General features: G+C 44.6%; 1 protein-coding gene across 1 annotated transcript in view; it reads right to left on the reverse strand.

The window, feature by feature from the left end:
- LOC145412998 (potassium channel subfamily K member 18) overlaps nucleotides 1-20,259 on the reverse strand; it is a 157,875-nt gene that overhangs the window by 32,607 nt on the left and 105,009 nt on the right. The window contains 1 exon segment of the mRNA XM_080282819.1: nucleotides 2,237-2,302. Coding sequence (XP_080138945.1) covers nucleotides 2,237-2,302 — 66 coding nt within the window.

A 20,259-nucleotide genomic window follows, 5' to 3' on the forward strand; every position in this document is an offset into this window, starting at 1 on the left:
GCATCACTAGAACGGTTATTTATCTAGTTTTTGTCATGCTGAATATTTGCAGGAAGGCATCAGAATGGAAAATGGATTATAATGGAGTGCTTAGTATGACGGAAGAATGGATAGGGGGATGGAAGAATGTTGAGGGAGGTGGAGGAAGGGGGGAGAATGATGGTGGAGAGGGGGGGGGGAGAACAATGGAGAAGGGAGGAAAGGTGGGGTGATGAAGGCGAAGAGAAGGAAGTGAGACGAGATGTGTACGTGCGTGAACCATTCTGCTCGCCCCCTACCTTTGCCTCTGTGCACTTCTACTTCCCCTATCTGTACCTCTACTTTCATCTCTATTTCTGCTTCTACTTCCACCTCTGCCTCTGCTATCTCTGCCTCTGCTTCTACTTCTACTTCTGCCTCTACCTCTGCTTCTGCCTTTACCTCTACTTCTGCCTCTACCTCTACTTCTGCCTCTACCTCAACTTCTGCCTTTACCTCTACTTCTGCTTCTACCTCTGCTTCTGCCTCTACCTCTACTTCTGCTTCTACCTCTACCTCTGCTTCTGTCTCTACTTCTGCCTTTACCTCTACTTCTGCCTTTATCTCTATCTCTACCTCTACTTGTTTTCACCTCAAAGTCTACTTCTATCCCTACCTCTACTTCTATTTGTCTCTACCTCTACCTCTACTTCTATCTCTTATATTTTCTACCTCTACCTCTGCTTGGCTGGAGGAAGGTCGAATCAGGGATTTCCACTAACGCAGACCCATCAACAAATGAGTGTGCAAGTGACTCTCTAAACCTCTGCCAGGGTAACAGTGAAATACTGCAGTGCCCCTCTTGCAGTCCCGCCAGGCTTTTTAGAATTCGCAACACATCTTCCTTAGCGACTTATCTGGCACATTATACTTCAATATCCTCTATAGTATAGAACTGCTCCATTTTCCCCCGATTTTACAACAAAGTGGCATCGGAGGCCTCGCAGTGCCCCTTCCTAAGCGATTTAGTTTGCATCCCATACATTAAGAATTTTCTTGCATGTTGTTTATATCGTTTTAATATCGACTGTGTTTGCACCGGTAACACACATGAACAGAATGTGGTGCTACGTGCGGAATAAGTCGCTTCGGAAGACGAGTTACGAAGTTTCCAAAACCACTTACAATGAGAGAGAGAGAGAGAGAGAGAGAGAGAGAGAGAGAGAGAGAGAGAGAGAGAGAGAGAGAGATTGGAGGGGGGACTGAGGTGCTGTGTCGAGAGAAAAAAAAAATATTCGTTCAGTGTTTGGCTTCGACCTCCCATGAATAAGGACAGAGGGTAAAGGACACAGTGGGTCAATGAATGTATAGCCAAATGCAATACCCACTCTCCCTTTCCTTCATGGCTGGATTCACAGATGCAGAATATGACGTTATGGTCTAAATAACGTACTGTCATCCATGTGTGAGTGATTCTGCACCTGTGTCCACGACGTCACATTCAGGCGTCTATGGATCCAGCAACAAGAGAAAGAGGCAGGAAAGGCGAACGGACATTTGTATGGGAATGTACATGTATGTGTGTGTGTGGGGGTGGGGGGGTGCAAAGGCAGGAATGAGAGGGGAAAAAGATACTTAAACGTGAGTGATAAAATGTCTACCTCACAGTGAAGGGGAGTCAAGGGTGAGACACACAAACACACCACACTCACTTCCCGCGATTGTGACGCACTGCTTTACGTTACGACACAAAGGTCACTATGAACTGAACCATCACGACAGCCAGTGGAACACATAAATATATTAACCCTCTTGGTACCACTGGCCATTTACATATTTTTTTCTGACAACTGCCAGACTAATTAGTCAGATTATGAAGGATTACTAGACCTCAGGTGGTTTAGTTCACGGCACAACAAAATAGTCAGATCTATGACAACATTTATTAAAAATTATCATGTGCAACACGACAGAATACGGCCAGATTACGACACAAACAACTACAACTAGAGAGTGTAGGATTTAATTTTATCCCTCCGCTGCCAGGTGGCGGAAGCTGTGCTATGCTATATCTGTTACTGGGAGTACGGTCTCTACACGTACCTACACTCTCTCATTCAACTACGACACCAACAAAGCGATAGTAAGAGACAGAGATGTAGAACAGAGAAATACAGTACCAGCAGCGACAACCACCACTGAGGGTATCTAAATCTAGGAAACTATGACCTGAACATCGAACTACAACAGGCATGACTTATGAACCGCGGCTGAGGACCATTTTAGTCGTAGCCTCCATGTCGCCCCGTAGCCGCTGTCCCGTCTCCATGGTCGAGTTCACCACCTGAGGCAGGGCAGGGCAGGGCAGGGCAGGGCAGGGCAGGGGAATTCAGGGGCGAAGCAAGGCAGAGCACGTAGGGCAGGACAGGGTAGAGTAGGGATGAGGCGGGATGGGACGAGGCAGGGCAAGATAGGGCAAGGAAGGGCAGGGTAAGGCGAAGCAAAAAGGAAAAACATGGGACGATAATAATTAAGGGTAATATAAGAGGAAATATTCGCACGATATATTTTCAATGACTTCATAAAGAAAATGAAGGTTGTATTCAACGTCAGTGTTTAAAGCCTGTATTATTATTTATGTCTTAAGGATAATTAAGGGCTGGATTTCATAAATGAATTAGTATATCATTTCATATTATTAAAAGTAAAGGAGGTTAGTATAATCTGTTTAATGCACTTTTTTTTTTTAAATACAGCAAAAATCAGACTAAAGAGACAACGGCACATTCAATTATGATGTGATAATTAATTACTATGACTCAGAGACAAGGTAGCGTTATACATATACATTCTGACTACTTTACTGTCAAGGACAGACTAAGAAGTGGTGACATTATTCGTTAGGGCACGTGGGACGTTAGATGCAAGTGACGGTGTTGACGTAGAGCACAAACATGGATGGAAGTAATGTCTGTCACGGATAAATTCAAGTTACATGAGTCGAATTATTGTTTTGTTACACCTGCATCCATAGATTACACCACCAATTGCTGAAGCATATAGCAGAAAATGATTATCCAAAGATCTTTCAAAATATTTCAAAGCCAAATCGCCAACACCTGGAAGAGGCAATTATATGCAGCGGTGACCTTTGGTATCGGATCACAGGTCTTTGACGCCAGCAGTGTGAAAATCCAGTTTACTGAAGAACATAAAGAACAAGAAACACCGAAGGCAACTTATGTGTTATAGACACGCTAAAAACATCGAAGGCCCCGAAGGACCTGTTAGATAGAAATGGAATGCCAAACGACACAGAAACGCCATTCGTGACAGGAAGCCGCGAGACAAGGCTGGAGCGACGACACGTGAGGAGGTGGGGGTGTGGACCTTTCTGGCGGTGGGCTGGACCTCGTGGCGCAGGTGTGTGGCCAGGCACTGTGCGGCCTGGCCTTCAGCATTCCTCTCACACATGGCCACGGCGACGGGGACGGCCATGGGGGGTGTAGGGTCAGGTAAGGAGAAAGATGTGGAAGCACGACAAGTGTGTGGAAGTGCAGGAACGATGTGTGTAGGTCCAGGGCAGGTGTGTGTGGGGGCAGGTGAACAGATGGGTCTGGGTGGAGGTGTGATGACTATAGGTGGAGGCGGAGGAGTACTGACCACAATGGGAGGTGTAGGAAGTAGAGAAGAGGTATATGCAGGTACAAGTGATGTGATCGCTCGGGAAAGTGATGTGACTTCAGGAGAAAGTGAAGGCGTGGCAGGAGGTGATGGTGAGGCAGGTGGAGGGGTGGAAGGTGGTGATGGTGAGGCAGGTGGAGAGGTGGAAGGTGGTGATGGTGAGGCAGGTGGAGGGGTGGAAGGTGGTGATGGTGAGGCAGGTGGAGGGGTGGAAGGTAGTGATGGTGAGGCAGGTGGAGGGGTGGAAGGTAGTGATGGTGAGGCAGGTGGAGGGGTGGAAGGTGGTGATGGTGAGGAAGGTTGTGGGATGGAAGGTGGTGATGTGGACGGACGTGAAGGTGAGGTAGGTGGTGGAACTGAGGGTGATAGTGAGGTAAGTGGAGTAGGGGTGGAAGGAGGTGATGGTGAGGTAGGTGGTGAAGTAGGGATGGAAGGAGGTGATGGTGAGGTAGGGGGAGGAGTAGGGGTGGAAGGAGGTGATGGTGAGGTAGGGGGAGGAGTAGGGGTGGAAGGAGGTGATGGTGAGGTAGGGGGAGGAGTAGGGGTGGAAGGAGGTGATGGTGAGGTAGGGGGAGGAGTAGGGGTGGAAGGAGGTGATGGTGAGGTAGGGGGAGGAGTAGGGGTGGAAGGAGGTGATGGTGAGGTAGGGGGAGGAGTAGGGGTGGAAGGAAGCGATGGTGAGGTAGGGGGAGGAGTAGGGGTGGAAGAAGGTGATGGTGAGGTCGGTGGAGGAGCAGAGGTGGAAGGAGGTGATGGTGAGGTAATTGGAGGGAAGGAGGGTGGTGAGGGTGAGGCACGTGGAGGACTGGATGGAGAAGATGAGGCAGTTGCATACATGGAGGGAGGTGGAGGGGTGGAAGGAGGCGAAGGAGAGGTACGAGTTTGTAAAGGTGGAGGGGTGGAAGGGGATGGAGGCGAGATAGGTGGAGGGGTGGATGATGATGGTGGTAAGGTAGGTGATGAGCTGGAAGGGGGTGGAGGTAAGGTAGGTGGAGGGGTGGAAGGGGGTGACGGTAGTGTAGCTGCTGGTGGTAACGTGGAAGGACGCCTGTACGAAGGAGGAGAATTGGAAGGACGAAGGGAGAAAGTGGGAACGCAATGAGACGCACGAGTGGATGTGGACGAGATAGTGGAGCGTGGAAATGGAGTGAGAAAAAGTACCCTGGGTGGACGCTTGAGGGAAGATTTTGCAGGGAGGAGTACACGATGGGTCATGGAGGGAGGAGGTGGAAGAGGTGGAGGGGAGAAGGAGAGTGGAGGGTGTGGAGGAGGCGAGGTTACGGGAAACGGTCGATCTGAGAAGGTGGATAGGGATGTGGGTGGTGGAGACGGATGGGTGGAGAGGGTGGATGACTTGGTGGCGATGGGGGTGGTGGTGGGATATGGAACAGGAAGTGGAGGCGATCTGACCAGGATGGGTGAAGTGTGAGGCTTGCTTGTGGAGTAATGTGGATGAAAGGAGGGAGTGGAAGATTTGGTGGTGATTATGGAGGCAAAGGATAGTGGAACGGGTAACGGTGGAGGTGATTTTATGGGTGGATGAGATGATAAAGTGGAGGGAGTAGGTGGAGTGGAGGGACTGGATGATTTACCGGTTGTCCCTGAGGTAGTGGCGAGTGGAGCATGTGGAGACTGGAGTGTTGTAGCCAGTGGAACAAGGGCAGTGGATGTCTTTGCTTGTGGCATGGGTGAAGGGGTGGAAGAAACCAGTGGAAGAGAATGTGGAGAAATGGATGGAGTGGATGAATTGCTGATGGTCGTCGATGTGGTCTGTGAAACGGACAGTGGATGGGACAACTCCGTAGATGGAAGAGGAGGTGGAGGAGACATTTTTTCCAGTGGAAGAAGAGGTGGAGCTTCAGGAACAAGTGGAGCAGGTGGAGTGGAGGTTTCTGTAAGTAATTCAAGTGGTGAGGTGGACGAAACTGATGGAAGAGGTCGTGGATTGGAAGAAACTAGTGAAACAGGAGGTGGAGTGGGAGTGGAGGTTTCTGCATGTGGATCAGGTGGAATGGAAGTTTCTGTACGCAACTCATGAGGTGGAGTGGATAGAGAGAGTGGAGCAGCAGGCAAAGGATGCGTTTCTGGAAGTGGAACAGGATGTGGAATTGAAGAATCTTGTGGAAAAGGTGGTGGAGTGGATCCTTCAGCTGGTGGAACAGGAGGAGGTGGTGGGGGAGGGGAAGTAGGTGGAACAGGGGTAGGGGCAGAGGACTGTTCCGCACAGGTGGAGGCCACGACTGGAAGAGGCGACGGTGGATCAGGAGAGGCGGCAGCAGGAGCGGGTGGAACAGTTGGTGGAGAGGAGAAGGACTGCGGTGGTGGTGGTGGTGGTGGTGGTGGTGGTGGAGCCAGTGAAAAGTCCCGTCACAATTAAAATGGAAGAACAAGCAAGGGAGGCTCAAAATTCACCATCATTTACACATGCGATAAATTAATAACTAAATAAATAAAGTAAATAAATAAATAAATAATAACTGTGTGTGTGTGTGTGTGTGTGTGTGTGTGTGTGTGTGTGTGTGTGTGTGTACAATCAAAATTACACCTGCCATAGGAATTCAGAACAGACAAACCCAGGGAACTCCCGCGCCGTCCTTTGTAATGTAACAGGGAAATATTAGGCATGGAACACTACACCCCGGGGGAAAAACATGGGTAACTAAACGGTATCCCACACAGTCCGTTAAGACCAACGTGATGCTCCAGCCGAAGACAAAAATAATTACTATGGGAGAATATACTACTTTCTGCATCCCATAACTTTTATTAACGTGTTCTGGGAGGGTTTGTGAAGCTATTTAAAACACTAATACCGAATATTTCTCATTTTTTTGACTAAGGTGAACAAGATTCACATAAAACAATAATAATAATAATAATAATAATAATAATAATAATAATAATAACAATAATAATAAAAACAGCCACAACAACAAGAACAACAACAATAATAATAAATAATAATAGTAATAATAATAAATAATAATAATAAGTATCAATACGATAATAATAATAATAATAATAATAATAATAATAATAATAATAACCCCAAGTAAGTAAAATCAGCCCTAAAATCCAGGATAAACACCAATATGATCCTTTCCCAACAAAAAGAAAATTTCTAACCAGTTATACACTTCAGTACCTAAATAATGAAGTGAGTCCATTCATAACTACACACACACACACACACACACACACACACACACACACACACACACACACACACACACACACCATCCTAACTTCCTATGGCCAAAGACATCTATTTTCTTATGTTCTTTTTCCTCCTAACGATTCTGACTACCTTACGGAGAACTAAAAAGTGGCTCTTTCTCATGGGGATTCTTTACACCAATTTCAACGAGTGAGTTTTTCCAAACTGACTAAAATCGTCCCAGAACAGCAAGAGTCAACTGAAAAAAAAAAAAATAAAATAATCGGAATAAGGAAGATGTATTAAAAAAAAAAAAAAAAAAAAAAACTTTCTTCACTCTAACCCATTGAATTTGGCGCCAGGCACGTTTTAGCAATTAGGAAGTTCGTAAACAGCGCTCCACTAGAAACCTGTCTGGCGCTAACTTCTGCGCTGTGGGGATGGCTCAGTTTGCTCGAGTGGGTGTGTGCGGCAGTACGAGTCGTTAATGAAGGAATGAGGCACGATACACACTGATAGCCGTAGGAGCAGGAAATGAATCAATGATGCAGAATTGACATTGATTGTGGTAGCAACAGGAAATGAATAAATGATGCGTGATACACATTGACAATGGCCGGAGTAGGAAATGAAATACTAATGGAGGATACACACTTACCTGGTTAGGTTAGATTAGGTTAGGTTAGTTTAGATTAAGATACATACTAGTATATCAGGTTATTTTGCAAGGAAAAGCAAATTTATAAAAAAATAGCTATAGCTAATACCAACTACCCCTAAAAGGAAGAGGGTATCCATAATTATATTTATCACTAACAACTCCACTATTGTCTCCCAGCATATATTAATTAGCTGGCACTGGTGTGTGGGTGAGTGTGTATGTGCCCTGTTTATTACTAGGAAGGTTAGGCTGCGTTAGGTTAGGCTAGGTTTATACAGAGGAGGTTGGGCTGGCTTGCAGAGAGATACAAGTCACGTTATCTTACGAAAAAAAAAAAAGGCAAATACAGAAGGACGCAAATGGCCATAGCTCTTGGTAACATCCTCTCTTTGGTCTCCTGCACATTATTTACCAGCCAGCTGTGTGTGTGTGTGTGTGTGTGTGTGTGTGTGTGTGTGTGTGTGTGTGTGTGTGTGTGTGTGTGTGTGTGTGTGTGTGTGTGTGTGTGTGTGTGTGTGTGTGTGTGTGTGTGTGTGTGTGTGTGTGTGTGTGTGTGTGTGTGTGTGTGTGTGTGTGTGTGTGTGTGTGTGTGTGTGTGTGTGTGTGTGTGTGTGTGTGTGTGTGTGTGTGTGTGTGTGTGTGTGTGTGTGTGTGTGTGTGTGTGTGTGTGTGTGTGTGTGTGTGTGTGTGTGTGTGTGTGTGTGTGTGTGTGTGTGTGTGTGTGTGTGTGTGTGTGTGTGTGTGTGTGTGTGTGTGTGTGTGTGTGTGTGTGTGTGTGTGTGTGTGTGTGTGTGTGTGTGTGTGTGTGTGTGTGTGTGTGTGTGTGTGTGTGTGTGTGTGTGTGTGTGTGTGTGCCTTGCATATTACTGGGAGAGCCTGGCAGGTGCTTTCTTGTCATGCAGCGTCAACACCAGCACTGAGGGGGATCACTGGTGCATGACACGAGGAGGAGGTGGAGGAAGACGTGGAGAAAAAGGTAAGCGAGAATGAGAGTTAGCGCGTGAAGCTGGAGGAGGTGAGGGAGGAGGAGGAGGTGAGAGAGGAGGTGAACGACGTGAGGGTGGAGGAAGATGTGAGGGTGATTCTGGAAAGGGAAATGAGAGAAGGTGAACGAGAGAGTGATGAGAAGGTGGAGGCGAAAAAAGTGAGGATGGACTGGACGAGGAGGTGTGGGAGGAGGTGAGAGAGAAGGAGAGGTAAGGATGGAGGTGGAAAACGAGAAGGAGAGGTAAGGATGGAGGTGGAAAACGAGAAGGAGAGGTAAGGATGGAGGTGGAAAACGAGAAGGTGGAAAACATGAAGGTGGATGGAGAAAGTGGCCCAGGTAAGGCTATATTAAGAAAGGGTTGGATTAGGATGGGCAGAGGTGGAAGGGGTGTAAGACGAAAGAAGAAGAGGAAAAGTGAAAAAAATAAAAGAAAATTTCTCAAAGTCCTCCTGTTTCTTCCCGCCTTCTCGAACTCTGTGATCAAAACTTTCTCACTTTTATGTCAGTTTCTCTCTCTCTCTCTCTCTCTCTCTCTCCTACCTACCCTGGAGGCCTGATCAAGTGGAATCTAAACACTATGGAGGAGCACAAGAGGAGGACACGGAGACATAAGAGGGGATAAAGAGGAGGAGGAGGAGGGTAAAAGGAGAAATGAGAAAATGAAGCAGATGGGGGACACAAGAAGAGAAAAAGAGAAAGCCAGAAAAGGAATAAAAGTGGGACATGAAGTGGCAAAAGCAAGAATAACGGGGAACAAGGGAAGGAAGAAAAAGGGGTAAAATGGGAAGAAGAGAGAGAGGTCTTTGGGTGTCAGAGAAAGGTGTCAGATTAGGTGTCAGAAGGAAGTGGGCATCATGGTGTCGGAAGGTGCGTAAAAAAAAAAAAAAAAAAAAAAAGACGCCATAAGGAAACAATGTGTCAGATGGTATAGTGTCAAAAGTTAAGCTGGTGCCAGAAAGTTAAAAGTGTAAGGAAACATTGTGTCAGAAAGGTGTGCCAGAATGGTGTTTTGTAAAATAGATGTGTCATAAAGGTAGGATATGTCTGAATGGTGTTTGAAAGAAAGGGGTGTGTCAGAAAGAACAGTGCGAAAAGTGAAAAAGGCTAAGTGTCAGGAAGGATGTTTCAGAAGAGGAAGGTGTTAGAATGAAAAACAGAAAGTCTACTGAGAGGAAGCTGTCAAAAAAAAAAAAAGTGGCACAACAAGGGTACTGTCAGTGAGGAGAGGGGTAAGTACCAGATGGAGGCGTCAGAGGGGACATAGGCCCTGGATTATAATGGAGTGTTTGTTGTGATAGGAGGATGGGAGGGGCGGAAGAGGGAATGATGGGTGAAAGGAGAGGAAAGATGGGTTGTGGAGAGAACAGAGGAGAGAAGAGAGGAAAGATGAGAATGAAAGGGGAAGGGAAGGGAAGGGAACGGAAGGAAAGGGAAGGTAAAAAACGAAAAAGAAGAGCAGAGAAGGTAGGAAGTGAGAAGGACGGAGAAAGTGAGAAGAAAAAATATGTGAAATATAAGTGTGTGAAGGAAAGAAAAGAAATGCAAGTGTAAGAGAAGAGAAGTATGAAAATGTGTGTGTGTGTGTGTGTGTGTGTGTGTGTGTGTGTGTGTGTGTGTGTGTGTGTGTGTGTGTGTGTGTGTGTGTGTGTGTGTGTGTGTGTGTGTGTGTGTGTGTGTGTGTGTGTGTGTGTGTCAGAGGGAGACAAAGGAAGATTAAGATTGACAGGTACAGTATGTGAAAAAGAAAGGTGACAGGCATTCGTATGGAGAGAGAGAGAGAGAGAGAGAGAGAGAGAGAGAGAGAGAGAGAGAGAGAGAGAGAGAGAGAGAGAGAGAGAGAGAGAGAGAGAGAGGTACAGTATGTGAAAAAGAAAGGTGACAGGCATTCGTATGGAGAGAGAGAGAGAGAGAGAGAGAGAGAGAGAGAGAGAGAGAGAGAGAGAGAGCTGTAATGGAGTGTCTGGCCTCGGAGGATGGATGGCCCGATGAAGAGGGTGGAGGGAACGGGAGAGATGAATGCTAGGGATGGAGGATGAGGAAGGAGAAGTCAAAGGAAGGGAAGGGATGGGAAGGGAAGGGTTTGATGAGAGGCTGGAAGGATATACGAATGGATGGATAAATCGAGCAGAGGAACTGTAGAGATGGAGGGTAATGGATGGCAAGCAAGAGGATGGTTGTGAGGAGAGGGATGGGAAGGGTAGTAAGGACAGGAAGGGAGGGATGTAGGGGGTAAAAGGAATGGAAGATGGGTATAGGAGGAGGTAGAGGGATAGCAAGAAGAGATATGATGGATGGGAGGGATAGCAAGGATAGGATGGGGAAGGTAGATGAGATGGTACCGAAGGCAGAAATGAGGAGAAAGGGCTGAAGGGAGGGGACGGGACAAGGGTCAGAAAGGATGGAACGGAGAGGAAATGAGGAGACAGGGGGGAAAGGAAAAAAAAAAGAGACAGCAGGGAGAGGGAGAAGGAGACGGCAGGGAGAGAGAGTGAGGGGGGGAGTAAAGGGATAGATGGAGATTCATAGCGAGGGATGACAGTTGAGGAATGTTGGATGTGAGAGGAGGTTTAGTGAGATGGAAAGTGTGATGCTTGGCAGACAGATTCAGAGTGAGGGAGGGATAAGAAAGAGGGAGGGAGAGAAAAGGGTTGGAGGGAGAGAGATGACTAAGAGAAGAATGAGAGACAGGAGGGAGACGGCACAGAAAAGAGACAAGAGGGGAAGGATACGAGCATGAAATAAGGTATAGGAATGGAAAAAACTAAGACAGGAAGGGGAGGAGAGAGGAATGGAGGGAACAGAATATAACAGGAGCCATCACACATGGGAAGGGAACAAATACTGAAGAGCTGATTATCATAAAGATAAGAAAATGGGCACGAAAAAAATTGACGTTGGAGATAGGGAGAATTAATAAACTGAGTAGTGTGACGATATACCAGAGTGAGGATATAGCGAAGTACGACAGGATGAGAGAATGCATGTAATCAGTAGTCTGAGAATATAACAGAGTAAGGATATAGTGGAGTAAGATACGAAAGGCGAATGAATACAGTGGCGTGACAGCATAAAAAGCAAGGATAATGTGATAGAAACTACGAGACTGAGAAGTGCAACATCCACAGTGATTCCTCCTTATGCATTCAGAAACGTATAAACAAGACTGATGCAACATTCCCCATGCAACACACTAACCTCCGCAAGTGCAAGTGATCTATGCAATAAACGTGCAAGCCGGTATTCTATCAGCTGCCTCTATTTCTTCCTCTTTAACATACTGAGAAGCTGATCACAAAAGCTTGAGGAGAATGAAAAATCTTAAGAAGAATATCTGAACTTCGCAATGTGCACAATAGTTTTTTTTATTTCACTTTGGAACTTACGTAGAGAAGAGGATTCTGAAAAAGGGGGGAGAGACAAGGAAATTCTGGTTAATGGAGAAATTCTGGTGGACTTAACAAACAAGTGTTGTTGTTGTTGCTGCTGCTGTGGCCCCGGGTTCATCTGGACGTGAACCTGATGGACTGCAGGCTGACGTTCCTCCACCTGTAGTCCACAATCGTCTCACAGCGGTACAGGAAGGGACATGAAGGACGCCTGTATAACCAGGCAGTGGAGCAGCCCAGTTATATCGGTGTCACCATGTGAAGGCGTCCCCCTCCAGCACCACAGACGACACTAAAAGCGCTCATCAACATCTTTTGCCATTTCAACACACAGATGTAAAACTCATCGCCTATTAACTCTGTATTTCCTGCTGTCTTACTTAAAGGACGGTGTTCAGTATTTTCGAGAGTTAAGGAGAAACCCATGAGATTCACGACTATGAGCCAGTAGGGGAAATGCAGTAGGATACACCTTCCACGTATAATCCCACCACTCGCAGCCACTTCCGCTCACTAATGGGTTCAGCTGAGGTAATTAACAGCAGCTCCTAACATACCATCTGTTAAGCTCAGTTAATTGAAGAGACAAACTTAAAATGGTAAAAATAATGGTTTGTTATGGTGCCCTAATTCAACCTCTTAGACGACTCAATATACGAGGGAAAAAGTTATCGTGTGTTATGTGGGGAGTGTCAAAGAGTTTTCGGCCAGCTCCAAGAGGCAAGAGGAAGGACAGGAGAAAGAAGGAGAGGAGAAAGAGAAGGGAAGAAAGGAGGAGAGGAGAAAGAAAGAAAGGAAGAGAGTAGGAGAAGGGAAGGAGAAGAATGGGAGTAGAGGAGGAGAAGAATGGAAGAGAAGTAAGGAGGATGAGAGAGGGAAGAGATGGCAGAAGAGATGGAAAAAATGAGGAGATGAAGGAAAAGGGACGGGGAAGAGAATAAAAAGAGGGAAGGAAAAGGGAAGAATGAACAATGAAAGAAGAGGAAAAGAAGAATGGATGATGGATTGTGGGAGTGAAAAGAAAGGAGAAGGGAAGGAAAAGAAAGGGAGGAGGAGAGGAAAACAGAAACAAGGAGGGACACAGAGGTAAAGAAGAGGGACAGGAGAGAAGGCAAAAGGAAAGGAGAGAAGAGGAGACGGTAAAGAGGAGAGAAAGGATGAGAGAGTAAGGAGCGGAGAAAGGAGAGGAGAAGAAAGGAGGACATACAGCTATGAATAAAGAAGCGAAGAAGAGCAGTCAGGAGAAGAGGAGGTGGAGAGGGCGAAGAAAAAAAAAGTTAGAAAATGCTTAATTAGGCTAACTCGGAATAGTGATATGAGGGGACGAGGGTATTTTTGGAGCTGGGGGGGGAGGGGGAGGAGGAGGGTGGACGTACCGGGGTGACGTGCCTGAACCAGGGGGGAGGGGAGGGGGTGGAGGGGTGAGAGCCTGAACTGAGGTGAATGACGTTCCTGACATGTGGGAGGACTGCATAAATATGGGTGGAATATCTTAACCATCTCCCTGAGTCACACGCCTGAAATGAGGTGAAGTATCTGAAAAGAGGCGACGTGTCTGAAATGAGATGGTGTGTCTGAAGTGAGATGGAGTGCCTGAAATGATACAGTACCTGAAGTGGGACGCAGCGCCTGACTAATGTCCTGCAGTGTCTGAAATGGGGTGGCGTATTTGAATTGCGTGCCTAAATCGGGAGTAACTGGGAGTGGTGAGTTCCTGTCCCTGGACTGGGGTGTATGCGAGCGAGAGGCAGTACTGATCACTCTGCGGTTTTGAGTGTGAAGGACTGGGAGTGGTGGCCCCAAGGATGCCGCAGTGTGTGTGTGTGTGTGTGTGTGTGTGTGTGTGTGTGTGTGTGTGTGTGTGTGTGTGTGTGTGTGTGTGTGTGTGTGTGTGTGTGTGTGTGTGTGTGTGTGTGTCATTTCAGATTTCCATAACTTTCTTGCTGCTACCAGACTTAGCGCAACACTGAGCACTCTACTATCGAAGGGAGAATTGAAAGTTGTATCTAACCATTTCGCTAAGATTGGGCAAAAATATAACACTAAAGGCATCCTCGTCCTGAAGGGGTTAAGGACGGCTGAGACACGGCACGAGTACATTCTAGTTACCTCCAGACGATTTCCTTCAGCTGAGGGAAGCATCTCGATTTTAAGTGAATTAACGATCGCCTTTGTTAACACCATCCCCAAGATTATTTGCCTGAAAGGACTAGATACTCTGCGATAACACCGCCTTCACTGCTAGGACGTCTTTCGCATTCTGTACTTAATGTTAGTGAACGATGTTGCTCTATTTCGGAGAGATTACTTGAACGGGAGGGAATATACGTAGCCTTACTTGACCTCTAGACCACTGGAGGTTTCCCCTAAACTATTATCAACTCGTATATTTGGCATCCCCCTCCTCCCCCCAAAAAAAAAATATACATAAATAAGAATCTGGTTTCATCGTACTAAAATAATTAACCCCTTGACGGCAGCGGGGACACAAGGATTTTATTTTTCCTTTTCGCTACGTAACTTTTTCAGCTTGGGAAAGAAATCTGGGCCTGAGGGTTTGACTTATTCAGTACATATTTACTATATTTATATTTTTCATTACTGTCGGACAATTTCACTCAGCATAGACACTTCTAGTAGCAAACAGGCTGATCAACCCACACTACTGATAAACCCTCGTCAGTGTTATCTCCAACCTCCAACCCCACAAGACCACCTAACACCGTCCCCTTCTCTTATCACTCCCTGATAAGACTGTTTCAACCCCAACATTATGAATCCCAATCTCACCAACCCCACCAAAACTGTTCCCACCCCACCAACACTGCTCCCAACCCCACACGGCAAACCACCACCGTCCCCGCCTCTCTCTTATGCTCTCTAGATAAGACTGTTCTGACCTCAACACCTACTTCAGTAATACTATCCCCCACCTCACCGACCCCACCACGACTACCCTCACCCCACGAACTCAACCCCCCACCCCAGCGGACCACCCAAAACCCCTCCCCTCTCTTATCACCCCCTGATAAGATTATTCCAACCAGGGGCTGGGGTTCAAAAATCATAATGGCGCATCAGATGTCATGGGTCAGTGGGTAGGCGGGGAGGGGAGGGGAGGAGGGAGATAGAAGGACACGAGAGGAGAAAGGAAAAAGAGGGAGTGGAGAGGAAGGGAGTGAGAGGAGAAAGATGGAGAAGAAAATGGATGAAAGGGGAGGGAAAGGAAAGGGGAGGTAAGGAAGGAAAAAATAAGGGAGTGAGCTATAGGTGTGTGGAGGGGAGGATAAACAACAGTGACAGGAGGAGAGGGGAAGTGAAGGAAGGGAATGGAAATTAAAGGAACGGGGAGGGGAGGGGAGAGAAAATGGCTGGGAGAGGAAGGGGAAAGATGGGGAGGGGAGAAGACAGAGGGAAAAAAAAAGAACGGAAAGGAAGATAGGGGAAAGGAAAACAGAAAGGGGAACCTCAGGGACACAAGGAAAGAAATGAGGGGTGGCAATGAAAAGAGGGAGAGGTAGTGAGGGAAGAAGGTACAGGAAAAGAGAAGGAAAGGAAGTCAGGAGGAGGGGAAAGGACGAGAGAAAGAAAGAGGGGAAGAGAGGGAAGATAAAGGAGAGCCTGGGGAAGGGATGGAAGGGAATGAGTGGAGATAAAATGAGAGGGAAAGATCAAAGTGAGGCTGCCCCTCCACACCCGCTCACCCAAAAGTGCTAATTGGCGTCGTCAAGGCTTCGTGGGTCGTGAGGGGTGGAGGAGGTGGGGTGGAGAGAATACGGTGGAAGTGAGAGAGGGTGGAGCACGGTAGAGATTGAGAGGGAGTTGGGATGAATACTGAATGAGGAGATGTAGAGAAAAAGCGTGAGGGAGAAAAGGCGGAGAAGCATAAAGAGAGGACTGGGAGGTGGGTGTGAGGGGGGGAGGGTGGAGTGATACGAAAGGTGGAGCGAATAAGACTGAAAATAGGCAGGGAGCTGGGATGCGTAAAGAGAGAGAGATGGTTTGAGTGGTGGATGTGATGGGATGGGTGGTGGATGTGAGAGGGATCGGGGCTGGAAGTGAACGAGCAGAACTGTGGACGTAGGTGGATAAGGAAGTGGGGGAGAAAAGGTAATACTGAAGGTGGAGGGTCTAAGGTACTACAGCAAGAGTGAATATGAATTGACAGAAGGTGGAGGTGAACAGGGTGATGGAGAGAAAGGGTGAAGATGGGGAAGGGTGGAAGAGAGGGCTGAAGTGGTCAGGGTGGTGTGGAGAATGTGAGTGTGGTAGTGGGTGGAGGAGAAAGAAGTAATGGAGAGTTAAAAAGGGTAGGGGGTGGGTGAGGGACTGATGAGTGCGTTTGTGTCATTAGAGCGGGCTGTGTGTTTTTTGTGTTGTTAGTGTCAGATGCTTAGCTATTAGGGTGTCTGAGGTCTATATGCAGTAGATGAATGGCTGCGGGTGTGTTTGACGTCTGTATGTGTTTGATGTTTAGCTGTGTACGTGTATTCCTATCTATATATCTGTGAATGCTTATCTATTTGTTCGTGTGTGTCAATCAGTCTATCTTGCTATCTATCCATCTACCTACATCCTTTCATTTTGCTTTACTGGCAGGAGGGGAAGATTTCAACCCCACAATTCACCAACCCCAACCTCTTAAATACGCCCCAGGTAACATGATGTATTGTAGCTTTACGATTGGATTATGTTTTAAGATTATTTTTTACAGAGTTGAGAAAATGGAGCGAAGACGCGACTTCAAATAATCGACACGCGAACAAAGTCACGACTAAAACACACCGAATATCATTTGCTTGTCAGTGTAATCATTACTTCAACCAATTCATATCGGTAATTTCGTGCAAGCCCTGCCTTCAGTAAACATCCATTGTATTTTTGTGAGAAATTTTGCAATCGTTCAGGTAGGGAGAAATGCAATAAAAATACTGAGCAATTATTCCAATACAAAATACATACATACATTTATACAGTGCATAAATATAAGGAAAATCATAAAAAATGCAACACACGAATCAAACAAGACTAATTTAGGATGATAGAATATGGTACATAAAAATAAGAGGGAGTTAACACAACGAAAAACACTGGGAAATGAACAGCAGCACATCGTTGTGGAAATATATATATATATATATATATATATATATATATATATATATATATATATATATATATATATATATATATGACGAGCAAAAACAACGCATATGGGGGACACAACAATTATTACCAAAATGATGCACCTCCCCTCAAAAAAAAAAAGGTATAACAGTAAATAAAAGCAAATGTAAACCATGGCGGAAAAAAGTTAGCAGCAAAATATAAGAATTTTCACAACAATGTAGAGAAAAAGAAAAAAAATGAAAACTCATGGGAGGTGAAGGCAGTAGCAAGAGAGAGAAAAAAAAAAGCTGCATAAAAGGAAATGAATGCAGCAAGAAAACAAAGTCATCATACATAAAAAGAAGGGGAAAAACAACAAAGAAACTACAGCAAGACAAAAAAAAAAAAAAAATCGCAATAGGGACATCAGAAAACAAAAAATTGATGTGTGACCTTCTTAGCTGTGGCGGCGACCTTGTGGGACACTTGCTGACCCGCTGATTTGGTGGATCCCGTCACCTGGTGAGTGACACACAGACATTCACGCATCCGCACATACATACACACGCAAGTGAAGGTCATGGCCGGCTCACTCCTACCTCCCCTCTACCCCCTTTACCCCAACTCCCCTAGGGTGGAGTGGGGTGGGGCAGGTAGGAGGTGGATGGGAGAGTGAAGGATAATTACATAAAATCAACTAATGGTCAGATTATTTGCAGAAAGACTATTAAAAAAAATCAAATTACAGAGAATCAATTAGTGGACTGATTATCTGAAAAACGGCACTTATAATCAAATAATATAAAAATTAAATTATAGAAACTCAATTAGTGGATTGATTATCCGCAAAAAGCCACTTATAATCAAATATAATAATTATGGAAAATCAATTAGTGGGCTGATTATTTGCAAAAAGGCACTTATAATCAAATAGTATAAAAGTTATAGAAACTCAATCAGTGGACTGATTATCAGCAAAAAGGCACTTATAACCAAACAATATAAAAATTATAGAAAGTCAATTAGTGGACTGATTACTTGCCAAAGTCACTTATAATCAAATACTATAAAAATTAAATATTACAGTAGTCATCTTAATTGCAGAGTTACAAAGCAAACACTGTATTATATAAAGATTCACAAGCGTCAGATCAACTGCAGATACACTCCAAAATAAAGATCACCAAATATCAAATATATGAGGCTTAATATCTTTCATAAGTAATAAAATATGGCACCACAAGAATGAGTTAAATATTAGTTATTATTCCACTTGGTTAAACCTTTATTAAAACTGATAAGTGAAGACGTTAGTTTATAAATTAAGAAAACAATAATCAAGCAAACACCATCCAAGCAAAGGTAACAGCAGGATCACAGAAATAATATTAAAACGAAAACGGTAATCTCGTTCCCTCGGCAATCCAAAGAGAGCCACCCATCGAAACGAAAACAAACGGAGCGAAATTATTGGAAAACACGAAAAATTAAAATACCATCCCGCATCTACATTCAATGGCGAGAAACCACAGAATCCACACCGATGCTAATTAGAAGATTTCAAAAAGTTTGAGAAAATGACGAAGTAAAACAGACAACCTGTGATGATATACGAGTAGAATCATGAAGAACTAATAACTCGCCGCAAAGTAACATGAATAACCTTATCATATACGTCAGTTGATTCAACTAGTTAATGTTCGGTAACAAGCGTTGCCGGAAAGAGAAACGTTGGCATATTTGGTGACTAGTCTTTTAGGTGGAATGAAAAATGGATCAACAAATGCAATGCACGGATCAAACTTGTGGTGTCAGGTGATAAGAAAAAAAAAAAGGGTACTCTATCAAGTCGTTATGACAACAATGGGAACAAAATGACACTCAGGGAAACGAGTGATAACACATGGTCTTAACAGAACAAGATCTACAGTATAGCACACACACAGCGCAAAAGACAAAATAAAGGTTAACGTATACCAAAGCAATGCAAATAATTATACCATAAAATAGCAATGAAAACATGCAAACTAAATGAAAAATACTAGAAGCAAAACAGAGCTAAATAACATATCACAGCGATGCAAAAACAATGGAAGGGGGGGGGACACAATAAGGAGAATATCATGGGGAAAAAATATGGAAATGCAGAACAAAATGTTAGTAAAAAAAAAGGGGGGGGGGAGGAAGGAAAAAAGCAAGAGACAAAAAATAAGCGATAGAGTTTGTCATAAAAAAATAAAAATAAATAAAAGCGTTAAGTGTGACCTTCTTAGCAGTAGCGGCGACCTTGTCAGACACCTGCTGACCTGCTGTCTTGGTGGACCCCGTCACCTGGTAAGGGACACATACATACAGACATTTATGCATGTATGCACACAGAAGCGCACTTGCGCAAAAAGACCCCTACATCCTCTCTATCTTCATATCTCCCACCATCTTTGTGGTGGGGTGCAGTAGAGAGGGAGCTGAATGGGGAGGCAAGAAAATGAAGAAAAAACAAAAGGCCAAATTAATTGCAAAAAACGATATTAAAATGAAAAACTACATATAATCAGTAAGCGGTCTGATTATTTGCAACAAACTTTACATAACTATATCAATAATTAACAACTATATTATCTGCAGGAACACAAATTATAGAAAATTAAAAGGGCAAATTAACTGCAGAGACACCTGAAAACACGCTTCAGAAAACAGCATACATAAGATGTTATGAAGCATCATTCATACGCATTATATAATTATAAACTTCAGCAAAAATGAATGAAATCTGCTATAAGTCCACACGATTAAAATCTTAATTAAAATACACACATACACACACACACAGAAAGAGAACCTGGCAAAAAACGTATAGCCAGAAAAACAAGAATCGAAGAAAATACCTAGCAGCAGATCACATAAATAATAAAAGTGAGATACCCATTTAATTCTCTCAGCTAAACCACGAACCCACACCGTCGAAACGAAAGTATAGATCCCCCCTCAAAAAAGAGAAAAAAAAAAAAATGCAAGGAAATAAAATCCCACATCTACGTCCCGCGACAACAAACACCATGAAACCCACACCGACGGTAAAGAAAACGGCGCAAAACTTTGGAAATACGCCGAAGATAGAATACAAAATACCTGAAACAGAGATAGTTGAGGAATAATAAATAAATAAATACATATAAAAATAAATAAATAAATAAAACAAGGGCACATCTACTGTACACAGTCGCAAATTTCACGAAAACCACACCAAGGAAACGAAAAATAAACAACGCCGATATCTCGCTTCAGTTACGCGACAAAAGTGAGAAATTACACAAAC

Source organism: Coenobita brevimanus, chromosome 94, assembly GCF_032717465.1.
Source record: "Coenobita brevimanus isolate Jiangsu-jjx chromosome 94, ASM3271746v2, whole genome shotgun sequence".
Classification (NCBI taxonomy): Eukaryota; Metazoa; Arthropoda; class Malacostraca; order Decapoda; family Coenobitidae; genus Coenobita; species Coenobita brevimanus.